This window comes from Solea solea, chromosome 12 (assembly GCF_958295425.1).
Source record: "Solea solea chromosome 12, fSolSol10.1, whole genome shotgun sequence".
Taxonomy (NCBI): Eukaryota; Metazoa; Chordata; class Actinopteri; order Pleuronectiformes; family Soleidae; genus Solea; species Solea solea.
In genome coordinates, this window is record NC_081145.1 from 2,821,615 (window position 1) to 2,848,105 (window position 26,491).

The 26,491-nt window shown below is 38.3% G+C and overlaps 1 protein-coding gene across 1 annotated transcript; it reads right to left on the reverse strand.

Annotated features, from left to right (window-relative positions):
* Positions 1-21,876: 21,876 nt before the first annotated feature.
* On the reverse strand, positions 21,877-25,660 carry lysmd4 (LysM, putative peptidoglycan-binding, domain containing 4). The gene is made up of 3 exons (XM_058645638.1): positions 25,580-25,660; positions 23,943-24,223; positions 21,877-23,549 (listed from the first exon to the last, which is right to left on the reverse strand). The coding sequence occupies exons 2-3, from the start codon at positions 24,207-24,209 to the stop codon at positions 23,019-23,021; spliced, it is 798 nt and encodes a 265-aa protein (XP_058501621.1). The 5' UTR covers positions 24,210-24,223; positions 25,580-25,660; the 3' UTR covers positions 21,877-23,018.
* Between the last annotated feature and the right edge of the window lie 831 nt (positions 25,661-26,491).

Consider the following 26,491-nt stretch of genomic DNA (forward strand, 5'->3'; position numbering starts at 1 on the left):
TGTGTGTGTGTGTGTGTCAGAGACTGATGGCAAGCTCCCAGAATGGCAGATTATTAGCTGGATGCTTTTTCACATTATGAACTCGTGCTTCTCTGGACGGGACGAGATCGTCTCCAGTTCAATCAAGTCCAGCTCAAGTTGTAACTGTCACTTTTATCCTGGAGAGGAAATTGCACCAGGAATACAAAACAGATTTAGGTGACAAGATCATTTCATTTGGTTCTGCCTCCACTGTCTGTGTGTGATATAATGCAGCAGGCATCTCATCTCACACCAGATGAGACGCTAAAGGGCGTCAACTACACACAAGTGAGCTATTAACTCCGATCTCACAAGTGAATCCAAGTGTAGGTCTGTGCCACACACAGAGAGCCCGTCTCCGTTTCCATACGAGATGTATTCCAGTCAATCCAGCAGCCACATTCTGGCACCCGGCGGAACACAAGTGGAAAAGCTAGAGGTGGAAAAAGAGAGAGAAGAAAGTTGGACACACTTGAAACCAGCCTCTGTCAGAGTTTTAAATAATGCAAAGTACAAGTCAGAATTTCACGGTGTCTGCCACATGTGAACTGCAGACAGCAGCACTGGATCTGTCTCACTGCACCCACACACAGTGCGTTTCTGTCATTAATCTCTATATGGCTTGGTTTAGCATCAAGACACACAACACACATGAGCGCGAGCTCCTGGTGACAAAGTGCAGCAAGTGGATTGGAATGTGAGGGAAGAGCGACGCGGATCTTCGTTTTACGGCCATGGACACACATGCAGAAATGGGAAGTATGACCCGAGACTTAACAGTCATACACTTCCTGATGCTTTTAAAGGTTGTATGAGGTGAAACCAGCGTTCAAGTGCTTGGACGTTGTTTTCTCGTTGATCACTTCTTTCCTTGCTCTGTCCTCATTCAAATATGGTCTGTTCCTGTTTAAAAAAACAAACAAAAAGAAGAAGTTGGTGTTGGCCAAACTGCACGTGGATTACTCTGTATCACTAACACATGCTGTACCTTGTTTGTTTATGTTGGACAAAAACAAGCTGCTGATGAGATCCTCTCATCTAATCTTTAGCAAGTTCTAAAGAGACATGAGTCTGTCTTTGTGTAGGTGAATAATAATGTAAGTGGACATCTGCTGGAGCAAGACTCCTCTGAATGTTGACACTGCCCCCATCAAAAAGGCCTTGTCCTCAGCACAGCTTGTTACCTTGGAAACATGCCCTGCTCTCTCTCTCTCTCTCTCTCTCATGCCTCCTATCCTCTGCTTTAATCTCCCTGAGTCGTGCTCTTGTGGGGAGCTGCTGGTGTTGTGGTGCACAATAGTCTGACTTCTTTTTTCAAATATATCTCCACATCGCACAACACTTGTGTGCTGCTCCTATAACTTAATATTCTCGCCATGTGTCAGGCTGAAACGGTGCATGACATCACTTTCACACAGAGATGACAATAAAGTGTCGCTCTTTCCTCATTACTGCCAGTTCACAACATTTTTTTAACAGAGTTATTTCAGAATTGTCTCACATCAGCTCTTTCAGGAAGTTCACAGTACACGATGAGACTGTCAGAGTGAACGTCAGTGGAAAATCAAGAGGCTGATTCAATACAGAAACATCAGCCCAGTAAATTAGTGCAGGTTCTGCAAATGTTTTTGGGAAGTCCTTGCATCCATACATGTAGGTTATGTAAATGAATCAAAATTTGATGGGAACATACTTGGATCCGTTAAAAGCTGTTCACAGAGGGACAAACTTACAGATAAACCCACAGCGATCAAAGCAGCAACTCTCTCATCCTGTATGTCCATGTGTCCGTATGTCATGCTTTACAGATTCTGTCTTCAAATTGATGGAGTGTTAAAAATCCTGGCTGAGTGACCTTGAGTACTATTGTTGTTCTTTGGGGATGAGCAAACTTAAAGGTGACATGGAATGCTCGTATCACACATATATGTTAGTTATGGAGTTATGTGTATACAGTATATGTATATATGAAATATATATGTATATGTATATATACTGTATGTATTTATATGTATGTATTTATATGTATGTATATATGTATAATATATGTATATGTATGTATTTATATGTATGTTAAGTATGTATGTATGTATATATGTATGTATAATATATGTATATGTATGTATAATATATATGTATATGTATGTATAATATATGTGTATATGTATATGTATAATATATGTATAATATGTTATGTATATGTGTAATATATGTATGTATATATGTAATATATATGTATGTATGTATATATGTATGTATAATATATGTATATGTATGTATTTATATGTATGTATAATATATGTATATGTATGTATAATATATGTGTATATGTATATATACTGTATGTATATGTATAATATATGTATATGTATGTATATATGTATGTATATATATGTATTTATGATATATGTATGTATAAAATATACATATATGTATGTATATATATGTATTTATGATATATGTATATGTATGTATAATATATGTATGTATATGTATAATATATGTCATATATGTATATGTATGTACAATATGTATATGTATATGTATATATATGTATGTATGTATAATATATGTCATATATGTATGTATATGTATGTACAATATATGTATATGTATATATATGTATGTATATGTATAATATATATGTATGAAAAGAGACTTTTTGGTCAGCAGTTCAGCTGGGACTGAAGCTTCTGGGTTTGTTAGTCTGTCTACAACAGAAAAGCAGTGTCCGGACTTTCTTACTGTTTCTATTAATAATCTCTGAGAAAAACGATTGCCTTGCATTTTTACTTCATGGTTGTAGAAGACTAGAGACTCTCTCTTCTTCTCTCTCTTCAATGTCGTAGTAAACCTGAAGTTTTTTTTTTTTTCCCACCTGTGTTCTGCCCGGCGACTCTTTTGTGAACTTTTCACCAAAAGTTCACCAGACTTTTTCCTTTCCTGATGGAACTTTGCTCCTAATTGGGGCGATGGAATCAAACCCAGTCATAACTGATACTGAAACCATTCACAAGGTCATCAACAGGATGCCTGGGTGAATAATGTGCAGGTGTTATCATTAATCTAATGTTTTCTCATCACCTCTCCTTCACCTTTGTTAGGATTAACAGGGCTGGTCATTTTAAACAAAACAGTAATGATCAGAGATTAAGACCTTTGGAAATAATTATATCTAGTCTATGTCCCTTGTTATGTGTTGATTGTGTTACATGTTGAGAAAGCACAAAGTTCTCCAGGTTAATGTTAATGATGTTAAAAAGGTCTTTAGCACTGACTGAAGCATTTATTTGATCTTCTCTGACGTTTAAAGCTCATGTCTTGCAGCGTTGACTCTCCTTCATGTCTTCATATATCTTCCTGTTGTTTTGACTCCCCTTGTCTTGTGTCCTTGGCAGAGTGAAGAGTGGGATGCAGGGAGAAAGATAAGTTTGAGGTGAAAAGCTTGAATCCTGACTTATTTAAGCCTGTCTCCCTGTGGTCCCAAAACAAGTTCAAATCAATAAAATGCACCGATTGAACGTCACATGCAGTGAAAAGCCATGTGTTTAGTTCCAGCAACCTGCTGAACTCCTCCTCTGACCGCTGATAAAAACCTCAGCACTCACAGAACTCACTGTTTTTTAGCAGATTATTAAAGTCTTGTTTGAGCATGTCAGACTGCTGCTAACCCTCGCCCCAGTGTGCAGTACCATGCGTTTCACAGTTGGATTTGCTGCAACAACACTCAGAAGTCTGTCAGTCATGTCACAGACCATGTCACTTTTGTGTTTTTACTATACATGATCTTTACATTTTTTACACCAAGCTTTCCTGATCACCTCCTGATCACCGTCTTCTGATTAACTTCCAGATCTTACCCTTCTCTGTAAGTCTGAGAGGTTATCCAGGTCATCAGATGGAGATTCGGGGTCTTGCAGAAGTGGAGCAAATCTAGTGCTCAGCTGTCTTGTTGATGCTAGTTAGTTAGATGCGTGTGTTGGCATGCTCTTGTTCGTTATTGTAGTTGAACGTAAGAGACACAGTTAGCACATTTTGCTAACCTTTTGCTAACTGTGCTGCAGGCTTTTGAAAATATGTTAACAGCATACAATTTAATGTAATGTAATGTCATTTATTTTTCAAGACAGGGACAATGCACAATAAAACATTAATCTTGTACAACAAGAGAATATGCATTGTGCCAGGTTGTTATTTTCCACCTGTAGTCCCTGGGCAGGTTGATGGAATAGTACATAAAAACAACAAATGTAAAATTACAGAACAAAGAACGTGGAAGCAGATTTCTACAAAAATGTACTGTCAAAAATTAGTGTCAAAAGGCTGTTGAATTCACTATTTTACACTATTTAAAAGAAGAAGATTATGCTGGAGCAGGAGAGCAGAAAGAGCACGAAGCCTTCCTGGGTTCTAAAGAGTGAGCACTGAAACAAGTATCAGAGCACAGATACATGTTACACCTGCACTGCAAAGAGTGGCAACATCTGTAGTTGTACACATATATATATATCTATATATATATATATATATATATATATATATATATATATATATATAGATATATACATGTGTACTACTCAATGAAATGATTATCAGAAGCTCATTTCTTCTTTATAAAATATTTTGAAACATGTACAGTATCAAACAACATGACTCAAATGCCCACACCCACACACAGAGCATGAGTAAGAGTGAGGGGGAGGGAGGGAGGGAGGGAGAGAGAGTGTGTGTTATTGATTTGACAACCGGTTAATTCAAGTCTTTTGTTACTTAATACACTCTGATCTATCACCAATCACATCCTGCAGCCGAGCACTAAATGCGATTTCCCTGAGCATGTTGATCCTCTTTCAAAAAGACACCTGGGAAAAGTAGAGGGCAACAATAAAGAGAGGGTTTTTAGTAAACACTGACTCACACTCAGCCAATAGTAGGAAGATATATGTATATATAAACAGAGACATTTTTTATACAGGATACATAGATATTTACATATATATACATATATGTGTGTGTGTATACTGTATATGTGTATATATACATAATGTGTATATATATATATATATACATATATGTGTGTGTATATATATATATATATATACTGTATGTATGTGTGTATATGTATGTATGTATATATAATGTGTATGTATATATATATATATATATATATATATATACATATATATATATATATATATATATATATATATATATATATAATGGGAGAATGGTTGAGGGAGCAGAGTCCAGACCCATTTGAGAAACCTGCTTGAAGGTGGTGTTAACCATTTCTTAAATGTTGTTCCATTTCCATGTTGTCTTTGTTCCAGTCCTACTTCAGTTTTAAGGTGAAAACAGTATCCAGACATCATCAGGTTTACTCTGCAGCATTGTTTTATTTACCGTGTGTTTCTCTGTGAGCTCAGAAACAGTCACCCGGCCTCTCTCTGGAATCAGCAGCCTTTATCGTTTTTTATAAATACAAATAGAATTTGTCCTGCACATTTAATGGTGTGCATTAATGTGACATGTAGAATGACATCACTGTCACATACAGTGACAAACAAACACTTTAAACCTTGTTTTCTCGAGTGACACCAGTAAACAGACTCGTTATTTAGAAACAGGAATGTTTGGAATAATGTGGAATATACTGACACATTGCATTATTCTTTATTCATTGTTAATGAGAAACATGCATGCAGTGAATGCCTGCAAAACTGCTAAGAGGTTGAGTTATACACGAGCTTCATCTTGGAGCAGGGTTGTCATAACATAAAGCAGATGTCTTTTGGTGACTGCATTTTTTACATAAAAACATCTTCTGGCGTACAGTGTTCAGCTCAGTGATGGAATCAATGTGGTAGATGTAAGTAGGGAGTCGATGGATAAGTGTTAAAATAATCCAGTAAAACCACTTTCTTAAAACGGAACACAGGAGAATGTATTGGTTAAACAAATCATTACATGCTGAATCTTTTGAAGGATACAAGTGGCTTCTATCAGTCTGTAACCTATGCAGAGTGTGTCTGGGTTGCAGGAGAATTACTTACGCCCTGTTGTGGTGCTTCTTCCCCAGACTGTTTGCTTTTGGATGCATCCCAGACAAAAGCTTGTCTAAATAAGATCAATGTGTTCTTGCCTCTGTCCTCCGAGTAAACACTCCTCTGTAGCTCCAGAGCTGAGCATAATGACAGCAGCAAGATAGATTTCACACCTAAAATCGTGTTACTGTGGAGTTGCACATTCACTGCATGAAATATTTCAGATGTATGTGTGCAGAGAATATAACCTCAACAGTACCTGCATGTCATCATAATGGCACATTCAGGTCCTCAGGATGCACAAAATACCTGCTTCCTTTACAGCCCAATTATGACATCGAGCCTAATTGTATCACATCGACTGACAGCATAAGAATCCGGGATAACGATCCATTACAACAGAGAAAGATCATCAGGTCGTCTCAGTGCTGTGGTTGTAAACCTGTAATCGCTTAATGGCCGGACAATTTGGGAGCAGCTGGAGGCAAAGCAGCGCAGGCAGCCGTCTCTCTTCAAACATTACACCATGCACTCGTACTGTACGTCAATTACAGCGGTAAATAGTCAAACCAGACCAATATGTCAACCTGTGATGAGTTCAGATGAGGAGGAGATAAACATCCACAGAAGCACGGACACACAACACACAAGTGTTTACAACTCAGTCACAACAAGGATCACATTGTTTGGTCACACATCTAACAGCACGCTGCACTTTGTATTGTTCAGTGTGGTCACACAAATCAGCATTAAAAGGCATAACAAACCACAGTAGGAGCTACAACTCCCTCTACTGGCAGCAGGTTTCTTTTAGCTTTGTGGTTTATGAAAACATACCCGAGGTCCACAAGAAAAACCTTCAGTCAGATTCTCCTGCCCACAAGCTTAGAGACTATCATTCTGTGGCTTGAAGGCTGTGATTCTCTTGGACAAAATAAATGAGGCTTTCTGATCTTGCTGATCTCAGTTCTTTAGCACGAGCAGCTCGTGTTTGTTGTTGCCCTTTGAGGCAAAAGGCATTAAAAGAGTATAATTTAGTGCTCCATGTGTTCAGCAGAGCACATGTGCTGTTTATATGTGAATGTTGTTGATCCATGAAGGAAAAAGTGACCTGAACTCATCCTGTGTCAGAAGCTGCTGTTGTGCATATGATCCATGCTTTGTTACAGGGCTTGCAGCCGACTGTGGTGTCTCTGTGTTCTCATGTTAAGAACCACCTGCATTCACTCTGAGCACGAGCACATCGTGTGCACAGAGCTGAATGTTTCTGGCAGCCGTGCAAACACACACACACACACACAGGTTTGTGTAGCGGTCCTTTTAAGGACATGCATTGATTTCCATTCATTTGGACGGCCTACACAAAACACTACACCTAACCCTACACTTAACCTGACTACAATTCAAATCCTACACTTAACCGGTTCCTCAGAAATGTGGTTCTGCCTCATTAGCACACACACACACACACACAGAGTGATGCTACTGACTGGGGCAGTTAGTGGTTGAGCAAGTCGTCCTTCAAATGGAAGGTGGTGGGTTTGATTCCAAGCTCCACTTGTCTACATGCCAATGTGTCCTTGGGCAAGACATTGAACCTTATGTTGTTCCTGACGGTTGTGTCAGCAGTGTGAACGATGTGTGATAGACAAATACGGTGCATGTAGATGTGCTGTGTGAATGTGTATGTGTGAGTGTCTATGTGTGGTGTGTATGTGTGAGTGTGTATGTGTGGTGTGTGAGTGTGTATGTGTGAGTGTGTATGTGTGGTGTGTATGTGTGGTGTGTGAGCATGTATGTGTGGTGTGTATGTGTGAGTGAGTGTGTATGTGTGACTGTGTATGTGTGGTGTGAATGTGTGAGTGTGTATGTGTGGTGTGAATGTGTGAGTGTTTATGTGTGAGTGTGTATGTGTGGTGTGAATGTGTGAGTGTTTATGTGTGAGTGTGTATGTGTGGTGTGAATGTGTGAGTGTGTATGTGAGAGTTTGTATGTGTGGTCTGTTTGTGTGAGTATGTATGTGTGGTGTGAATGTGTGAGTGTGTATGTGTGGTGTGAATGTGTGAGTGTTTATGTGTGAGTGTGTATGTGTGGTGTGTATGTGTGGTGTGTATGTGTGAGTGAGTGAGTGAGTGTGTATGTGTGAATGTGTATGTGTGAGTGTGTATGTCTGGTGTGTGAGTGTGAGTGTGTATGTGTGAGTGTGTATGTGTTGTGTGTATGTGTGAGTGTGTATGTGTGGTGTGAATGTGTGAGTGTGTATGTGGTGTGAATGTGTGAGTGTGTATGTGTGGTGTGAATGTGTGAGTGTGTATGTGTGAGTGTGTATGTGTGGTGTGAATGTGTGTGTGTGTATGTGTGAGTGTGTATGTGTGGTGTGAATGTGTGAGTGTGTATGTGAGAGTTTGTATGTGTGTTGTGTCTGTGTGAGTGTGTATGTGTGAGTGTGTATGTGTGGTGTGTATGTGTGAGTGTGTATCTGTGGTGTGAATGTGTGAGTGTCTATGTGTGAGTATGTATGTGTGGTGTGTACGTGTGAATGTGTATGTGTAAATGTGTATGTGTGAGTGTGTATGTGTGGTGTGTGAGTGTGTATGTGTGGTGTGTATGTGTGAGTGTGTATGTGTGGTGTGAATGTGTGAGTGTGTATGTGTGAGTGTCTATGTGTGGTGTGTATGTGTGAGTGTGTATGTGTGGTGTGAATGTGTGAGTGTGTATGTGTGAGTGAGTGTGTATGTGTGGTGTGTACGTGTGAATGTGTATGTGTGAGTGTGTATGTGTGAGTGTGTATGTGAGTGTGTATGTGTGAGTGTGTATGTGTGGTGTGCATGTGTGAGTGTGTATGTGTGGTGTGAATGTGTGAGTGTGTATGTGTGAGTGTGTATGTGTGGTGTGAATGTGTGAGTGTGTATGTGTGAGTGTGTATGTGTGGTGTAAATGGCAAAAAAAATCAACAATTTGGTATTGCTAACGATGGCTAATAATGGCTAACAATGGCTAACAATGGCTACCCTGGGTGTTCCAGTTGAAACTTCAGATTGGGAAATTCAGATTTTATGACTATTCTCTGTAGTGCTGTATAGTGTTGAGCTGCGAGCTTTACAGCTCCCCCTGCTGTCTGGGAGAGTTCCTCTCTGTTCGCTGACATGTCCTGCATTTACTTTAACTGCATAATATTACAATTCATTGTAAACACTCAATTACATCCAATCTGTGAGCATTCTAGTGATGGGAAGTTCGACTCTTCTTACCGACTCGGATCTTTTACTCTCGGACAGTAAATTGAACTAATCTTTTTTTGAGTCATTTCGTTCATTTCGTTCATTTTTACAGCGGTTGGCGCTGTATCCCTCTTGTGGGCGTTGTAAAAAAAAGACCGCGGTTCTCAAACACTTAACATGGTTTGCTTCAGCTGACAAAGTATAATAAACAAAATGCCATAAGCAATTCAAACCATATGAAACCCTAGGAAAGCAAATACACACCTCAATAAAGTGACTTGTGTCCTGTATCCTCTCTGCCATTGTTGTTTAACAGCACAACAGTGACTAGGTAGCTGTCACGTGACCTAAGGACGGACGCTCGCTCAGTTGAGTGAATCCTGAACTAATCATTTCTGTTTCCTTTCCTGCTGAGGTTAAGCAGCTGCCTGCCATCGTGTGGCGAATGAAGGTACTGCATGAAAATGAACGAACGAACCACTAGGTTGAGTCACTCCTGAACTAATCATTTCTGTTTCCTGTCCTGCTGACTGAGCTTATGCAGCTGTCTGCCAAGTGGCGAAGAAAGGTACTGCATTAAAATGAACGAACGAACCACTCGGTTGAGTCACTCCTGAACTAATCATTTCTGTTTCCTGTCCTGCTGACTGAGCTTATGCAGCGGTCTGCCATGTGGCGAAGGAAGGTACTGCATGAAAATGAACGAACGAACCACTCAGTTGAGTGAATCCTGAACTAATCATTTCTGTTTCCTGTTCTGCTATCTGAACTTATGCAGCTGTCTGCCATGTGGCGAAGGAAGGTACTGCATGAAAATGAACGAATCACTCACTGAGATGACTCATTACTCCCGAGTCATATAAAAGATTAGTTCATTTTGAACGAAACGTTCACGAACGACACATCACTAGAGCATTCTCCATAAGCTACACTTCAGGTGCAGGCCATCAGAGGCCATCACCCTCTGGATGAAGCTGCTGTTTGGCTCTCTTTGTTATTTGCTTTCTTTATTACGGATTGATTAATCCAATGTAGTGCTTTATTTAATTGATCAAATTTCATTGGGGAATTTGGGTTATTTTGAGCGAATGTTGTGTCCATTGAATAATTACTTTCAGCACATTTAGTCTTTGCTTATTCATAATTTAGACTAAAACCTTTGGCCCTTCTTTGAACAGTCTGATCCCTGCTGGTGGTGTGCAGTGTCAGTTGAGTCATTTTCATTTGTGATTTCCTGCCACTGTGTCCCAGGCTTGTTTCTTAGTCATCTCTGTTTCTATCAGGCCGTTGTATGACACTTGAATGGCTTGATGTGACTGCTACTTAACTGACTGACCATTTACTAATAACATATACTTCATCTTACCTTGTTCTGTATTATAATATCTAGAATTCTTCCTGGAGGTAGCAACCTTTCCTCCCTTTGCTCCCACATCATGTTTAAAAACAGAACATATTTAACCAGTGAGGCCATATTGTATAGTGTGGATTATATTAGAAATAGTCAAATCAGCATTTCATGCAATCCAATGAAACATGCTGAAGGTACAAGGTGGTGTACAGTCTTTTAGTGTGACACGGTTTGAACAGCTGTGGCACTTCACCTTCTGCTGTTACATAAAATACACAAACAGTCGTTTCCTCAATGATATTTTGCCAGTGATTATGAAGAATATTGTTGTGCGTGACATATTGGAAACATGCTGTCCACATTTATGTCTGTGAACTATTACAAACACGGGAGGAATGTTTCTCAAACTAATCCATACATTAGAGATGTTCAAACGTCAAATTTATTAAAAAACCTGTTTTAATTTGCCTTGTTTTTGTCTTTCCATTAGAAATCTGTAGTTTAGCTTTTCCATAGGAAAAAAGACTATAGTTTTGTATTAAAATGATCAACTCAAGGTAATGTTTGAGACATTACCTTGAGTTGAAAAATGTTGGGCTAGATATAATTTTTAAGATATGATATCTGATTAAAATATTGTCTCAAAATAAATGACCAAATTACTGACACCGCCTGATACCACAAAAAAAAGACCGTTTTTTTTTTCTTAAAGCACAAATATTTCGCCTTTCCATTTTTCATGCAACAGTTTTTTTTATCTGCATTAATCTTTTACCTCCTGAACATTTAAGGATCATTTGTTGATATTTCTCAATCTGCTTAATCTCACTTGTCGTAGTAATTAAACACTAATGTAAACACTGCGATCTGTTGGCGGGATGCCGTCATTTTGTGGATAATAACATAATTGCATAATGCATTGTGAAAATGTAGTTTATAGTCAGTGCACTATTTAAAGCAACATAGATTTATTATAAGGCAACTTTTGTTTAAGATCAATTAAGCACTCGCAGACACATAAAATGACGTGGTTGGCCACATCTGTCCTCCAGTGGCCATTCGTTATGGCCTTGCGGGCCAAATATAATTACACCGCCAAATTTGGCCCACGGGCCAGAGTTTGACACCCCTGATTCAGATGCTAAAAGTGCATAAAGTGATAAGATACTGTGAATATTACACAAATAAAGTTATTTTACGTGAAGAAACGTCAAAGGAAATGAAAGTTTTGAAACCATCACTTTAAATAAAGGTTATAGAAACAGGCTCTGAGGTTTACGTTGGCTGTACAGACGAGGACAGAACCTTCTTCAACAAAAATCTCCATTCCAACCTGACAAGTTTAAACAATTTAAACAAGCAATTTCAGGCCCAACTGCATCTGCAGTGCTGACAGGACTTAGCAGGCGTGTCTCACAGGAAGACGATCATTTGTCTAGTCACATGACTGAAATGAGCTCAGGGTCAGTCAGTCTCAATCAAGATGATCACGATCTCAGGCTTTTTAATATTTAATACAGGTAATATTTTACATCAGATGCAGCAACAACACAACAATAAGACAATAGTTTTGTTAAAGGATGAATCCATTTCAAGTGTACAGTGAAGTTAAAGTGACACGTTATTGATCATCAACCATTATATTATTAAATGAGTTGATGAGAGTTTACTTTAAGTTAGGTGTGGTGATGTTTTATTTATTTATTTATCATCAAGAAATCAAATAATAAAGGTAAAACAATCAGTTACTCAATACCAACATCAACCAGCCCGAAACGTACCCAAGTTAAATGATGATGTCATTTCATAGCACAATTCATATCTCACACAAAAAACATGTAGTGTTATATGTGCTAGGCATTGTTGTTTTTATGAAATACTACATTCAAAGTATAAGAACAATCAGCGCTCTTCTGTGTGAGTGTATTATGACTATGAATATTACCATATTCTTCAGATGTCACCTCTAAGTTATTACTTAGATAAACCCAGTTTGTTTTGGTCTTTTCTTCACAGGATTTATTTACAATGACAAACATATAGAATATCACTAGCCTGGATCCTTTAAAGACATCACACAAAGGCAAAATGTTTACTACATTTCACGTTTTTGTCGGCCTGAAAAGATCCATTATTAGCACATTTTTACAGAGGATCAGCTTTCGCTTTTCACTTCCGTCAGTGGGCCTGAGGGCTGAGGTTGCTAGGCGATGTTGGCTATCTCTGTGGTGACGTGATCCCCCTTGGGCCTGCTTCTCACTCATCACCTCCACACAAAGATACAGCAAACACACACACACACACACACACACACACACACTCTGGCTCTGCTCTTATCTCTGGAGCCTGTTGTCACTCACTCATTGCTGTGCTGAGAGGAGGTTTGATGGTCTGACCTGATGAGGTTTAGAGAACACCTCAGAAACCTCTCAGGTGTCGAGGAGAACCAGATGGTGACAATGAAGAGGCCTTGGGAGCAGCTCAGCACCTCTTCTCTTCATTTCGTTGGATTGATGTTGGAGAATGTTATATTGTTGACAAATGACATCATTTTGTCAAAAAGCAAGTACAAACAGTTAATAAATGCCCCATACACTATTTTGTCAATAGTGCCACAGTTGACAGCCAATGTAGTCATTGTGTAGCTGTGTTTGCTCACAGTAACAGTACCAACATGTCCATGTTTGGCAGTCGGAATGTTTCCATGTTCACATAGAATAGAATAGAATAGAATAGAAATACTTTATTCATCCCCAAGGGGAAATTGTTTAACATCTATGTTTAGTGTGCTGCCATACACTAAAGGCGCGCCTCGCCTCGGTGTGGTTTGGTTTGGTTATTTTGCATTTCCATTAGCGATAGTACCTGATACAATATAATATAATACAATATAATATAACATAATATAATGTAATGTAATATAATATAATATAATATGATATCATATAATGTAAAATAATATAATATAATATAATATGATATAATATAATATAATATAATATAAAATGATATAATATGATATAATATAATGTAATATAATATAATATAATATCATGTAATGTAATATAATATAATATAATATAATATAATATAATATAATATAATGTAATGTAATATAATATAATATAATATAATGTAATGTAATGTAATGTAATATAATATAATATAATATAATGTAATGTAATGTAATGTAATATAATATAATATAATATAATATAATGTAATGACAGACAGACAGACAGACAGACGACTTTATTAATCCCTTTGGGAGGTTCCCTCGGGGAAATTAACATCTCCAGCATCCACACACAGCACTGTTAAAAATAGAGAGTAGAATAAAATAAGATAAGAATAAAAATAAAAATAAAAATAAAAATGAAAATAAAAATGAAAGTGACCCATGCTATATATATGTATGTATACCTACATACACACAACACCTATATATATATATATATATACATACATACATACATACATACACATCTACATGTATACACATACATACATACATACATATACACATACACACATATATACATATATGTATATACATACATATACACACATAGGTACACACACACGCCTACAGTTTTATTGCACATGTCTATGGTTTTATTGCACATGTCTATGGTTTTATTGCACATGTTATTATGTTATTGTTGTGGTTGTACTGTTTTTTTTTTGTTTGCCCTCCTCCCCCCCCCAGTGAGGAGTTGTACAGTTTGATGGCCCGGGGGACAAACGAGTCCCCCAGCCTGTTGGTCCTGTACTTGGGGAGGAGCAGCCTACATGTAATGTAATGTAATATAATATAATATAATATAATATAAAATGATATAATATAATATAATATAATATAATGTAATATAATATAATATAATATAATATACTGTAATGTAATGTAATGTAATGTAATGTAATATAATATAATATAACATAAAATGATATAATATGATATAATATAATGTAATATAATATAATATAATATCATGTAATGTAATATAATATAATATAATATAATATCATGTAATGTAATGTAATATAATATAATTTAATATAATGTAATGTAATATAATATAATATAATATAATATAATATAATATAATATAATGTAATGTAATGTAATGTAATGTAATATAATATAATATAATAATAAACACATTTACACATACCTTTGTGTAAAGATCTATATTTACAGAACAGAGTAAATGTATATAGCTTATTATTCTTATTTTATTGGTTTAGTTAACAGGGACATTGCATATTAATAAACATTACTGTAAATGTGCCAGAAATGTTTGTCATCTGTGTTAAAACAGAATAAAAAGGGAATAGTCACTATCAGGCTGATGTTTTCATCTGTTAGTTTTGTTTTTAAATACAGCCTCACATTTTTCTTTTTACACTTTTTATGTATACTACAGTATCAAGACTACAGAAAAGAGTTAACTGACAAAAACAATTCTTACACTATATTAAGATCGAATACTGGTCAAAGTATTCGATCTTAATCTAGTGTAAGAATTGTTTAGTATCCTGTTAGTTTCTTCTACTAACAGCTGATCAACATTCAGGCACTACTGTATATTTAGAGTGTGTATGAATATACATTTATAAATGTACATTTATCAATCTGTCCTGGCAGAAGATGAGTGAGTTACAAGTTTTGTGCTGTGTATTTCATTAATTTTTAAAAAGATACATAAGTCAAAAAGACTTTGACAACAATAAAATACAGACATACAGACAGACAGACAGACAGACAGACAGATAGATTGATCAATAGATTGATTGCTTGAATGATCTAAAATGTGTGTGTCATTGCAGCATGAGCTTCTATGTCTGAGTCTCACCACAGTCACTGGTTGTCTGTCAAACACAGCCCATAATAATGTGGTGCTAGAACAAGCAGACCAATAAAGTGCAGTGATGTTTCCTCTGACTGACGCTGACAGAGCTCTGACCACAGTCTGGGCTGAGTTAAACGACTGCTTTAGTTTGAGATTGGACTGCACATCCTGGCTGGATCCATACCTGACCCTTGTTTGTCGTTATTTATTTGCACACACTTGCACCACTGCTTGCAGTCTGTCCACTGGCTTTGACTATTCAAATCTGCAAAAACATCTGTGTCTGCAGAACAGGTCTCGCATCTTCAAGGTTACATCTCCTTGTTGACCAGGTCCAATCATGTTCTGACTGACCTTGTTCTACCTAAGGATTCAGCTGTGCTTCACTCATCAGCACTTATCTGTATAAAACATGTCATCCATGAAGTAATAAATTAATCTTAAAGAATAAATAATAGTCTTTTTCTGATTTTTTTTGGCTATCTTTGCATAAAAAGTCCTAATCATGCACATTAAAAATGTTTATGCCTCATTAACTCTTCACATCCTTACAAAAAATGTGAAAAATATAATATAAATAATAATGAATCAATGAAAAAGGACTGAGGCGTTGAATGATTTGTGTGTGTGAGCAACAGCAAACATAAACACATGTTTGATTGAAAGGTTCCTGTGAGAACATCTGCACGGTAACGTCAGTGATCCCAGTGTGACGCCCCGTCAAAGAAGGATTGAGCCACAATGACAGGATTTATGGAGTCCAGCAGGAAGTGGTTCCTGACATCTTTCAAACAAACTGCGGCATAATCACGGGTATATTGTGTTTTCACGATGTGTCCGCCACATTGTTCCCGCTGTTGTCAACAGGACGAACAGAGATTTAGCACTCACTACAGCGTAAACACTTACAATATCCTCCCTTTTATTTAGAAAAATTCCCAAATGTCTTTGTGTGGAACAAACCACAGACTGAGGAGAATCCCCCAGCAGTGAGGGGAAATTACAGTTCCAGTTTTAACGGTCGTCATCTGGTGCTGGTGAGTTAAAAATGATCTGGTATAAATCTGGAGCCGACTGCACCTGGTCTGACACAGATGTTTAAACAGCTGTTTCACACTTCTGCTCCATACATCAACCCAACTGATTTTAACTTAAGGCCTTGAAAATACATTTTAGAGGCAAAAATGGCAAAGGCTGTTTAAAGTGTTTAAGTGACACATGACTCGGACTCTATTCTCACACTCACTCCTGATCAGAACTGGATCTTTATTACCGTGTGTTATCAGTGTCTTTATACAGCACTCCAAGCAACTTTTAAAAATAGTATTTAGTTTTATGTGTATTTTTTAATTTCATAAATACTGCAGGTGTATTATAGCACCTAACAAGCCCACATTAAGCCCCTTCTCTTTGTCTTGGTGTTTTCTGTCAAGCCAAGCAGATGCTCAGTTGGGGTTTATTCAGTGATTTGAGCATGTGCAACCCATTCTCCTCGCTTCATCCTCGCTTCATCCATGCTTGTCTCCACAGTTTGTATCTTCCCGCCTTGTTCTAACGAGGACAAAAAGAAGAATCTAAACCTAAAACACCACTGAACACCTGTTCTGACTCCATGTAGAAACGACACTTGTGAAGCCAAATTACCCTCAAGACATGTGGGGTTTAAAACTAGAAACACTAAATTCAGAGTAATTGCCAATCTTGAGATCAATGACTAACAGGCATGACTGAGGGAGAGGAGGAGGAGGAGGAGGAGGAGCGATGTGGGGTTCAGCACTGACTCAGTCACAGGAGCAAATACTCCCTGCAGTATAGTTGACTAATGACTTAGTGTAATATGTACCATAACTGAATGTGAATGTGAATGTTCACACTTTACAGAGTGGGACACCAAGACGCGAATGAGTCTCTTAAATAATGTTTTTCTTGTGAACTTCAACACTCTCGCTATGATCATGGCAGAACACAAGAGATTTGACGACATCCTCACCGTCTCACTGTGAGGCGAAAGTGCTAGCCATCACACCACCGTGTGCTTCAGAACAACTATTCCCAACATCATGACTGCTGGTGGCACATTAGAAAACACATGTAGACATTATTATTAAGATTTCAGGATCTCAGCTCCCTGAGCTGATCTGAGCTGCTACAAACAGATGTCTTTAAAAAAATGCATTCATTCATTACTATTATTATATTATAGTGTTGTGAATCACAATTATTTTGCTCACGTTAACTGTGACAGGACATTTTCACATCTCCCCATTTACTTTGAAGCATAGGCAGTTGTTGCTGGAATACCTCTCTCTCTCTCTCTCTCTCTTTCTCCCTCTCTCCCTCTTCCTCTCTCTCTCTAGAGCCTATGAGGAGGTGCAGAAGATAATTTGATTTACATTGCGCTGAAAGGTTATCGCGGAGTTATTGCTCAATTACACCAGAAAAATGTTGCCTACCCCAGCTTTAATTCTTCCTCTTAACTATTTAAAGATGTGGAGTTTATCAGTAATTGTGTTTATTGCACAGCTGTAGTAGCTTACACCTCAGGCACGGATGACACGCACAAGCACAAGAACAACATTACACATGGATTATGAGAGACAATGGCAAATAAAGACCAGATATGCATTTGCTCTCTTCATATCCTCGTGTGTGTGTGTGTACATTGACTGTAAATGTCACTCCAGTGAGAAACCTTGGGTGGAATGTGAAACAGGTGCTGCACACAGTTTCCCCACAGTGGGGGTGGAAGAAAAACAGCCGCCTCTGCAGGAACATGACTGACAGAACACATTCTCCAGCCAGCTGCATCTCCACTTCATCCCTTACTCACACAGTCAGACTTCAGGGATAACTTACAGCGTGCATGCGATATGGACTCTGAGTCCACTCAAGATCCACTGCATACAACAACAACAACAAACAACAACAAACAACAACAACGAAACTCAAAGATTGAGTGGTTTAATAATGGCAGAGAGCATCATATATGGACGTACAGTCTGGTTCTGTCAGAGACTGTTTCTCTCCACTGTTGTTCTCTCATCGTGTCCCTGTTGGTGATCATTTACCATGTAACGTGCCTGTTATGAATCAGCACTATACAAATGTTATTATTAAATTTAATTGAATTTCTTTGGTCCATTCATTTTAATAATAAGACTGAACCCATGCTGATAAAACAAACACCTTGTGTGTGGCACAGTAACATCTGGCATGGATTTAAACGTTGAAATTCTTGCTGTGGATTCAAAGAGACTTTTTTTTCTTCATTGAATTGACGCTGAAGCTTGAGAGACAAGAACCTCCACATTCATACTCATGGTGCTTTGTCATGTGCACGACCTTTTTGACTTGATATAAAGTAGATCCTTTTTTTTTTACTCATGCATAAAAAGTGAAAAGGAACTTCTTTTTAGGAAATAGATTAAAAAGCTCTCTGAAGGCAATTTGTATTTACTGAAATTGTTTTCAACATGAACACGGTTTGTACCCATGGATTTTTGCTGCTCCCTTCCACGAGTCCAGCCCTGACCATAGCTCATGCCGGCCCCACACTAAACCTACTGCTGTGCAACAATACACACATTCACAGCCCACAGACAACAAATTGCTTCTCTCATTCCCTACCACGCCCTGCCTTCATTCTCAGCCACCTGCAAAACAAACTGCTGGAAATTTCACTACAAATTACCCTGTGTCTGCCAAATACCCCCGGGGGTGGAAGGAATAAAATCCTTGGATCTCCCTTCCCCCAAAGAAACAGGATTAACCAATAACTCAAAGAGCAAATATTTCTGTACGTGAAACTGAGATTTATTGAATCTGCTGCGTTTCATTAATTTGTTTTTTTTTTTTTTATGTAAAAAGAATAATCTGGAGGTTGAAGAACAGAAGCCACACGTTCCATGAACAACATGCTCGTCTGTGGGCTTCAGGTCAGCGTGATACTGTGAAACCATAAGCCTGCATTCCCTGTAAGAAAGAGTGAAAACTGAGACCTGTTTTGCTTCAGGCAAAAAATCAAAGAAGGCACATACCTTAGCAGTGAATAATGATCAACAGCACAGGCCCAACTGCAGCGGCATTGCAAGGGCGACATCGCCTCCTGGTGACAGCTCTACTGAACTCCACATAGCCAGGAATGTCAGTGAGTCAGTGAGTCAGTGGCCCATGTGCCAGAGAGATGAGTGTGGAAAGCTCCTTGGAAAAAGGATTAGGGCTGTTTACGTTGGCCAAGTGGCCCACTGCCAGACGCTCAAGTGTACAAACGTCTTAAAGCTGCACAGCTTTGCTTTGCTCATGAATCTTTTCTCTGCGTTTGCCCTCCACCCAGACTGCATGGAGGGTTGTGCTTTGTTTGGGGGGGAAAGCCCCTTCAGCTTCAGGCCCGACCAAACCCACCTCCAGGAAAAATATGCTGGATTCTAACAATACCACACCCACACACAGTGTGCATAGAAACATGTATCTGTCAGTCAACCCTTTGTGCTCATTAGCATGTATTGCTACTAACATACTGCATTTAGAACGTAAATGTACGAGTAACAATCAGTTTATATCAAACATGTGTTCCCTTTCTCTGATATGGATGTAGAAACATGCAGAGAGTGGAGGTAGAGTGTGGGCCGAGCAGGAGGATCAGAGATGGCAGCAGGCCAGAGCTCTGAGGCCTGGAGCGAGATCACAGCACAGTTAGTGAGACAAGGTTCTCAGGTCATAGAATAATAATAAGAATAAGAATAAAACACACAGAGCCTCGGCAGCATTTGCAGCAGTCTAAGCCAATGTTGGACAGTTTTGACGTAGTTACTCATGAAAGAGCATCTACTGTACATCTGTGTAAATATGCTCTCTGGTGGCAAATTAAAAAGCTATTTGCACAGATTTGAGAGTATATTTTCCTCCTCACTATGTTTGAATTCTTTAAGCTTCAGCACTTCATCAAACCTTTTTATCATTTTAAAATTCTAAATGTATACAGCACTGTGCAGAAGTCTTAGGCCACCATTAGATTTGTTGTCGAGTATGAGAAATATTACAACATGCAGACACATGCTTTCACAGAACTTTCACATCCATACAGTCCATACTTAATAGTACCCTTACTAAAATGTGTTGTTGTCTTAGACTGTATATACAACTCTTTACATTTAAGGTAGTGGTTTAAGGTTCCTCTTGCTCAGCAGCTCCATCTTAAACTTCCTTTGTCCAATATAATCACTATAGCACTCACTGATTCAATACCTCCACAGATACGTCATCTGGACCAAATGCCTGCCCACTCTTCATCCTTTTTTATACTGTAGCTGCCCTCACTTCCTCCTCCTCCTCCCTTAGTAATCCTCTGCATCTCTCCCCCATCTGTCATCCTCTCTCTCTCTCTCTCTCTCTCTCCCTCTTTTTCCTCGTTCATAAGCTCCTCAAAATACTTCTTTATCACCATTTACTGAATGACATGCAACATATCATTTGATCCACTCAGCATACTGTAAGTGCTATGGCCTCCCTTAGAGAAAGAGACCAAACATATACGGACACCACACGTTTGAACACATTTATTTCAATTCATTTTATTAACAAAGATTTCACTCATTTTTCATGGTGAATAATGTTATTGTTCATTTATAGTTTAGTTGAACTGACCATTTATTAATGCCATTCAGGTTATAGAAATGATTAAGTAACATATTATGTTAAAAAGTAACTGTTAGTAATGTCAGTAATAACTGTAACTGACTGATGGTTAAAAGTAACTGTAAATGCCTTTCTTTAGTTAACAGTTATTGATTTGATTTCCCCCATGTGACACTTATTTATCTATTATAGCACTAAATAATGATTACACAAACCTTTTAAGCATTACTTACGCATACTTTACCTTTATTAATGCTCTTTGTTACCCTTATTGTAAAGTGAAAAACATGCATCTCTTAAATATGACTTGATAAATCAAGGAGTGAGGAGTATGGGATAAACTGCAGTAAAGCATTGTTCAGTCACTTAACTCACCTTCCTTCTTCTTTGACCCTCAGCAGCTCATACTGTCATGTGTAAAGAAGTTGTGTGGTTTTTAACCCAGTTTGTTGTGTCTATATTTGTATTGCATGTGAGGATGCACACTAAAAATATAAGGGTGCGTGAATAAAGTTCAGAAACCCAGAATAATGTACCACATTCAGTGATCAGTTTATTAGGAACACTTAGCTAATACAATTGGATACAATAATCCAACAACAAATCGTCCTTTCATGCTGGCACTGATTCGTCTGCTATTGGTTTGTGGTGCTGCTAATGCTCACGAAGTTTAAGTTTCTATTAAACAGAAACATGTTGAATAAATCTAATTTGACTGTTTCAAAAATCTATTGCATCAACTGATTCTTCAGAAATATGTCAACACAATCCTTCACTGGCTTCATTAAATTATAAATATTTCAGACCTTAAAAAGTGACAAATTCATGGAGACCTCATCTACCCACTGGACTGTGTAATACTATATGAATATAACGAGGCTTTAAGGCACTTCAAACTGACACTTGTACAGGAGCAAACATCAAAATCAAACATGCAGATTGCAATATGTCCTATGACAACATACAATAAAAAAAAAAAAACATATTGCACCACACTGTTACTGTAGACACAATTGAGTTTTGGCAGTGAGAAAAGGCACACGATGCATGGTAATAACAACAAAGACATAAATAAATTAGATCAAATAAGGCACACAAACAATCCTCACATCTATGTCATACACAGAATATAACCTCTTAGAGTTTTGGCAACAGAGGAACACAAATTATGTCCCATTTTGTCAGTTTACAAATATATGAATATGCCACAGACAGAAGGTTTAACACCTGATATGACAGTTAATGTGTCAATAGTGACGACAGGCAGTAGAGCAAAGGCAAGTTGTGATGAATTATGAGAAGGAAAACAAACGGCAGGTCTTTCTTTTCTCTCCCTAAAAGCACATTGTTCAGAATGTGTTGTTCAAAGGATCAAAACACAACCATTACAAACCTCACATTTAGTCCAGCACCTGAGAAACTTCTACCACAATATTTTCAAAGCAAAAGGATCAGAGACAGACACACACACACACACACACACACACACACAGTATCGGAGTGTAAAATCTCTATGGAAGCTGCTTGATACATCATCATCATCATCATCCCACTCTCACATTTGCACACTGGCTTCACTTCACTGCAGCTCCTGTAGCATCTGCATCTACCTTCACAGTTTTTTAATATGTAATAATGCACCCTCATGCTGGAGACACTGAGCATCTCTGTATGTGCATCATTAAAACCAAGGTTCTTAAGGTAAATGTAAAACATAAACATGTACCGTTACACTTAATACCAGCAACAACAATGATATTCAATGATATTCACCCAAATGTAACATTATTAGAATCAGATCTTCACAGGCTGGTATTGCACAGAGCAATATTAATTAACTTTTTCATGATTGTCACGAACATCTAAGACCATCGAACCTGTTTGAGACTCAAGTCTATCCTGGTTCTTGAAAATGCTCGAGTCCTCTTGTACTGAGGCTTGTTCCTGATTGATTTAAAGAGGTGACTGATGAAGTAGGTAAAACTACGTTATTATTATTATTATTATTAGCTTTTATCTTAAAATAAATGACATAAAATAATGGCAGGATGATGCCGATCAGGAGCATGGCAACTACAGCATTCCACCACTGGATTCTCCAGTCAGAACCGTGTCTGTTCAGGGTCCGGCCTCTGACACCAAACTTCTGCTCTTTCTCTGAGTTATACAACACATCCTCTTGGTTGTTTGTAGTCTGGATCAGTTTCTCAATGTCATTATCAATCTCCATTAGAAAGTCTGCAGCCTCCTGCAGGTGTGGTTGGGATCTGGTTCTGTCCTGAAACTTGACTGTTGTGGCAGATTCATTTCTGTCTGAGTAAGTCTCCATTAAAAAGCTGTGTTTGTGAACCGGTATTTTGATCGATGTCAGTCCAAATAAATCTTGTTCCTGCATTAGGTTGTTCACCCGCTTTATATCTGCCACCTGTTGGCAAAAAAGGGAATGACAATGTTAATTTAGTACAATTACTGGAGCACTATGGAGTATAGACACATATTGCATTTACCTGAATAAAAGGCTCAGTTTTTCTGAATTAATTAGATCATTTTCCCATTAAATATAAAATATTTAATAAAAATAAGTGTTGTTTCAGCTGTGCCCAGGAAGGGTCATGGTGGGAACATTTTTGACTAAACTTTTGTGTTCCCTCCTTGGCTCTCCCGGTGTCTCAGGCCGCCCTGCCCGCCCATGCATGGCACTTGCTTCCTGCGACAACTCCCTGGAAATGTATTTTTCGAGTCCTTTTCATTTCCTCAGGCTCATGCAATATGCTTCTGTACAGGAGCTCAGCACCTGAAATGACTCATAAATCTTTACCTTGCAGCCGTATTGCAGTGCAAGCTTGTTGAGATTGTCACCGTCTAACACCTTCCGCTCCAGCAGCTGGACATTCCGGCTTAGTCTGTCCTGATCCTGTGCTTGAAAACCCTGTGGCTTTATCTCCATCAAACTGAGCTCCTCGTCGTCTGATGAGATGGCCGACTCGTTCGGCCTCCTCTTGAACATATACACCTGACCATCTGCACTGGCATGGACATCCACTGGGGCCTGGAAAGCCTGTGGAGCGGGCTCCCCTCTCCACATAGTGTCATCCAAGCCTGTAATATCAAATTTCATTTACATGTAACATAACATAAATTGAGTTTGCATGTTCTCCCCGTGTGCACGGGAGTTTTGTCTGGGTTCTGTGGCTTCCTCCCTCAGTCCAAAAACATGCAGATTTGGGGATTAGGTCAATTGGACACTCTAAATTGACCGTAGGTGTGACTGAGCGAGTGAATGGTTGTTTGACTCTATGTGGCCCTGTGATGGACTGGTAAACTGTCCAGGGTGAACCCCGCCTACTGCCCTATGTCAGCTGAGATAGGCACGGCACCCCCTGCGACCCTCCTGGAGGATAAAGCGTTAGAAAATGGATGGATGGACAACATAAATTGGAGGGCTGCATGATATATCAAACATTTATGAAAAATGGCAGTATGAACGTGCACAATATACACAACAACATATTTAAAAGTATCACAAAGACTGCTTTAACTCTGATAAATGTAGATCCTCATCTTAGTTTGTTTGGCCAAAAACTTATTATAGGGTTGATCATTTGTTTTTAAGGGTGAGCCATTATGATATTCAGTATCGTATCAGCTCGATACTAATCATAGTGACTGGATATGATTAAAAGAAACCAAAGGAATCAGTTACAATCAAGAAAAAGTCTTAAATGTCACATAAATACTTCCCTAAGCACAGACTGTAAACATGGGCCACCAAATGTTAGTGAGGGACGCCCAGCTTTGCTGTGCTTTGCTGCAGCGATTATTTGAACTAAAATGAAAGAATAAAGCAAACCTCAAGGCTGTGATATTGGAAAAGTGATACTGATCCATCCTTAATAGCTTTTGACTGGTTTTATTTAATAAACTTCTCTCGATATGTCAGCAAAGAACACACGTGTTTCAGTTCTTAATCATAATGTCCCAGATAGTCCGAGCAACAGGAACGTAATATAGACTTTGGATCGTTAAGAAAATATCGATTATTTTTCTCAGTGCCCATTAACTATTGTTACTGTGTGTGCGGCACTGATGCATCCAGAGGGCAGTATCTGTGATCACTGGAATCAAAATCGATGCAAACTCGAACCCAGGTCTGAATCATTCATTCCACCGCGTACATATAGCTAAGCATCTTCAGCGGTGCATTTATTTCACTTATGTGATGAGTCTTCCAGAAGCTGTCAGAGGTCAGAGCTCAACAGAAGCACCTGCGGGCAGCACCCACACTAGCTACACGCCTCAGAGCTAATGCTAACGCGTTAGCTGTAGCTGTTTCATGTGTTCACACGACTTGTCTGAACACACTTCACCTACAGTTTCCTCACGACAAAGACCGAGTAACAAGACACATAGTTTCACAGACTTCTTAAACTCAGAAGAGAGTTTCCAGTCAGTTACCTTTGACGAATGCTTTAGCAGTGACAAGCCACCACAGCTAGCCGTGTCCCGGCCTGGCTGTCACATTACAGAGATGCCAAATCTCGCGAGATGTACTGTGCAAGTTAAAAAAAACAAACAAAAACAAGAAACAAATAGTGTGCGCACACACAGAATATATATATATATATATATATATATATATATATATATATATATATATATATATATAGTATTCATTAATATGTATGTGCCACTCTTGCACATATTGGGGTCAGTTCAATGACAGTGTGCAATATGTACACTGAGTTTATTTGTTAGAACATATATAGCTTTAAAATACAGTAGTCCTGAAATAAATACTGCTTTTAATGTTTTCAAAAATCTTGTTAGAACTGCGCATATCACTGTTTGATGATTGTAGAAGCTCCACTTTGTGGTTCTATTTATTGTATAAGCATTTCTATTTTCCAATGATTTCTGTGTAATGCACTTGTGTTCAGCAGCAGCACCAGTGCTTGTGACGAGTGTGAGGACAGAAATAGAACTTAGTTTTGGATGGGAGGATGCCAAGGAGTTCATATTTGTTCCTCAGGTATAAGGAACCAGTTTTGAGGTCAGGGTAGTAATGGTGCCTTCACGTACCACTAGATGGAGCTATTGATCTGTCATATTATTCTTTTGATGTTTATCAGATGGAACTAATGTTAGAGACATGGTTTTGCCATGGGCCAAAGCGATGATCATTTTGGTAGTTTATCCACAAAGTAAAGCAATGATTAGCTGAGTGGTGAATGTTGCCACACAAATAGGAACATATATGACCAAACAAAGCTCAAAATATAGCCTGCCATGTGTCAATGTTGCTCAGTGTGTACGATCACAAAGAAAATTATTGCATGACTTATAAAAAACAACAACATTTGATCAGCT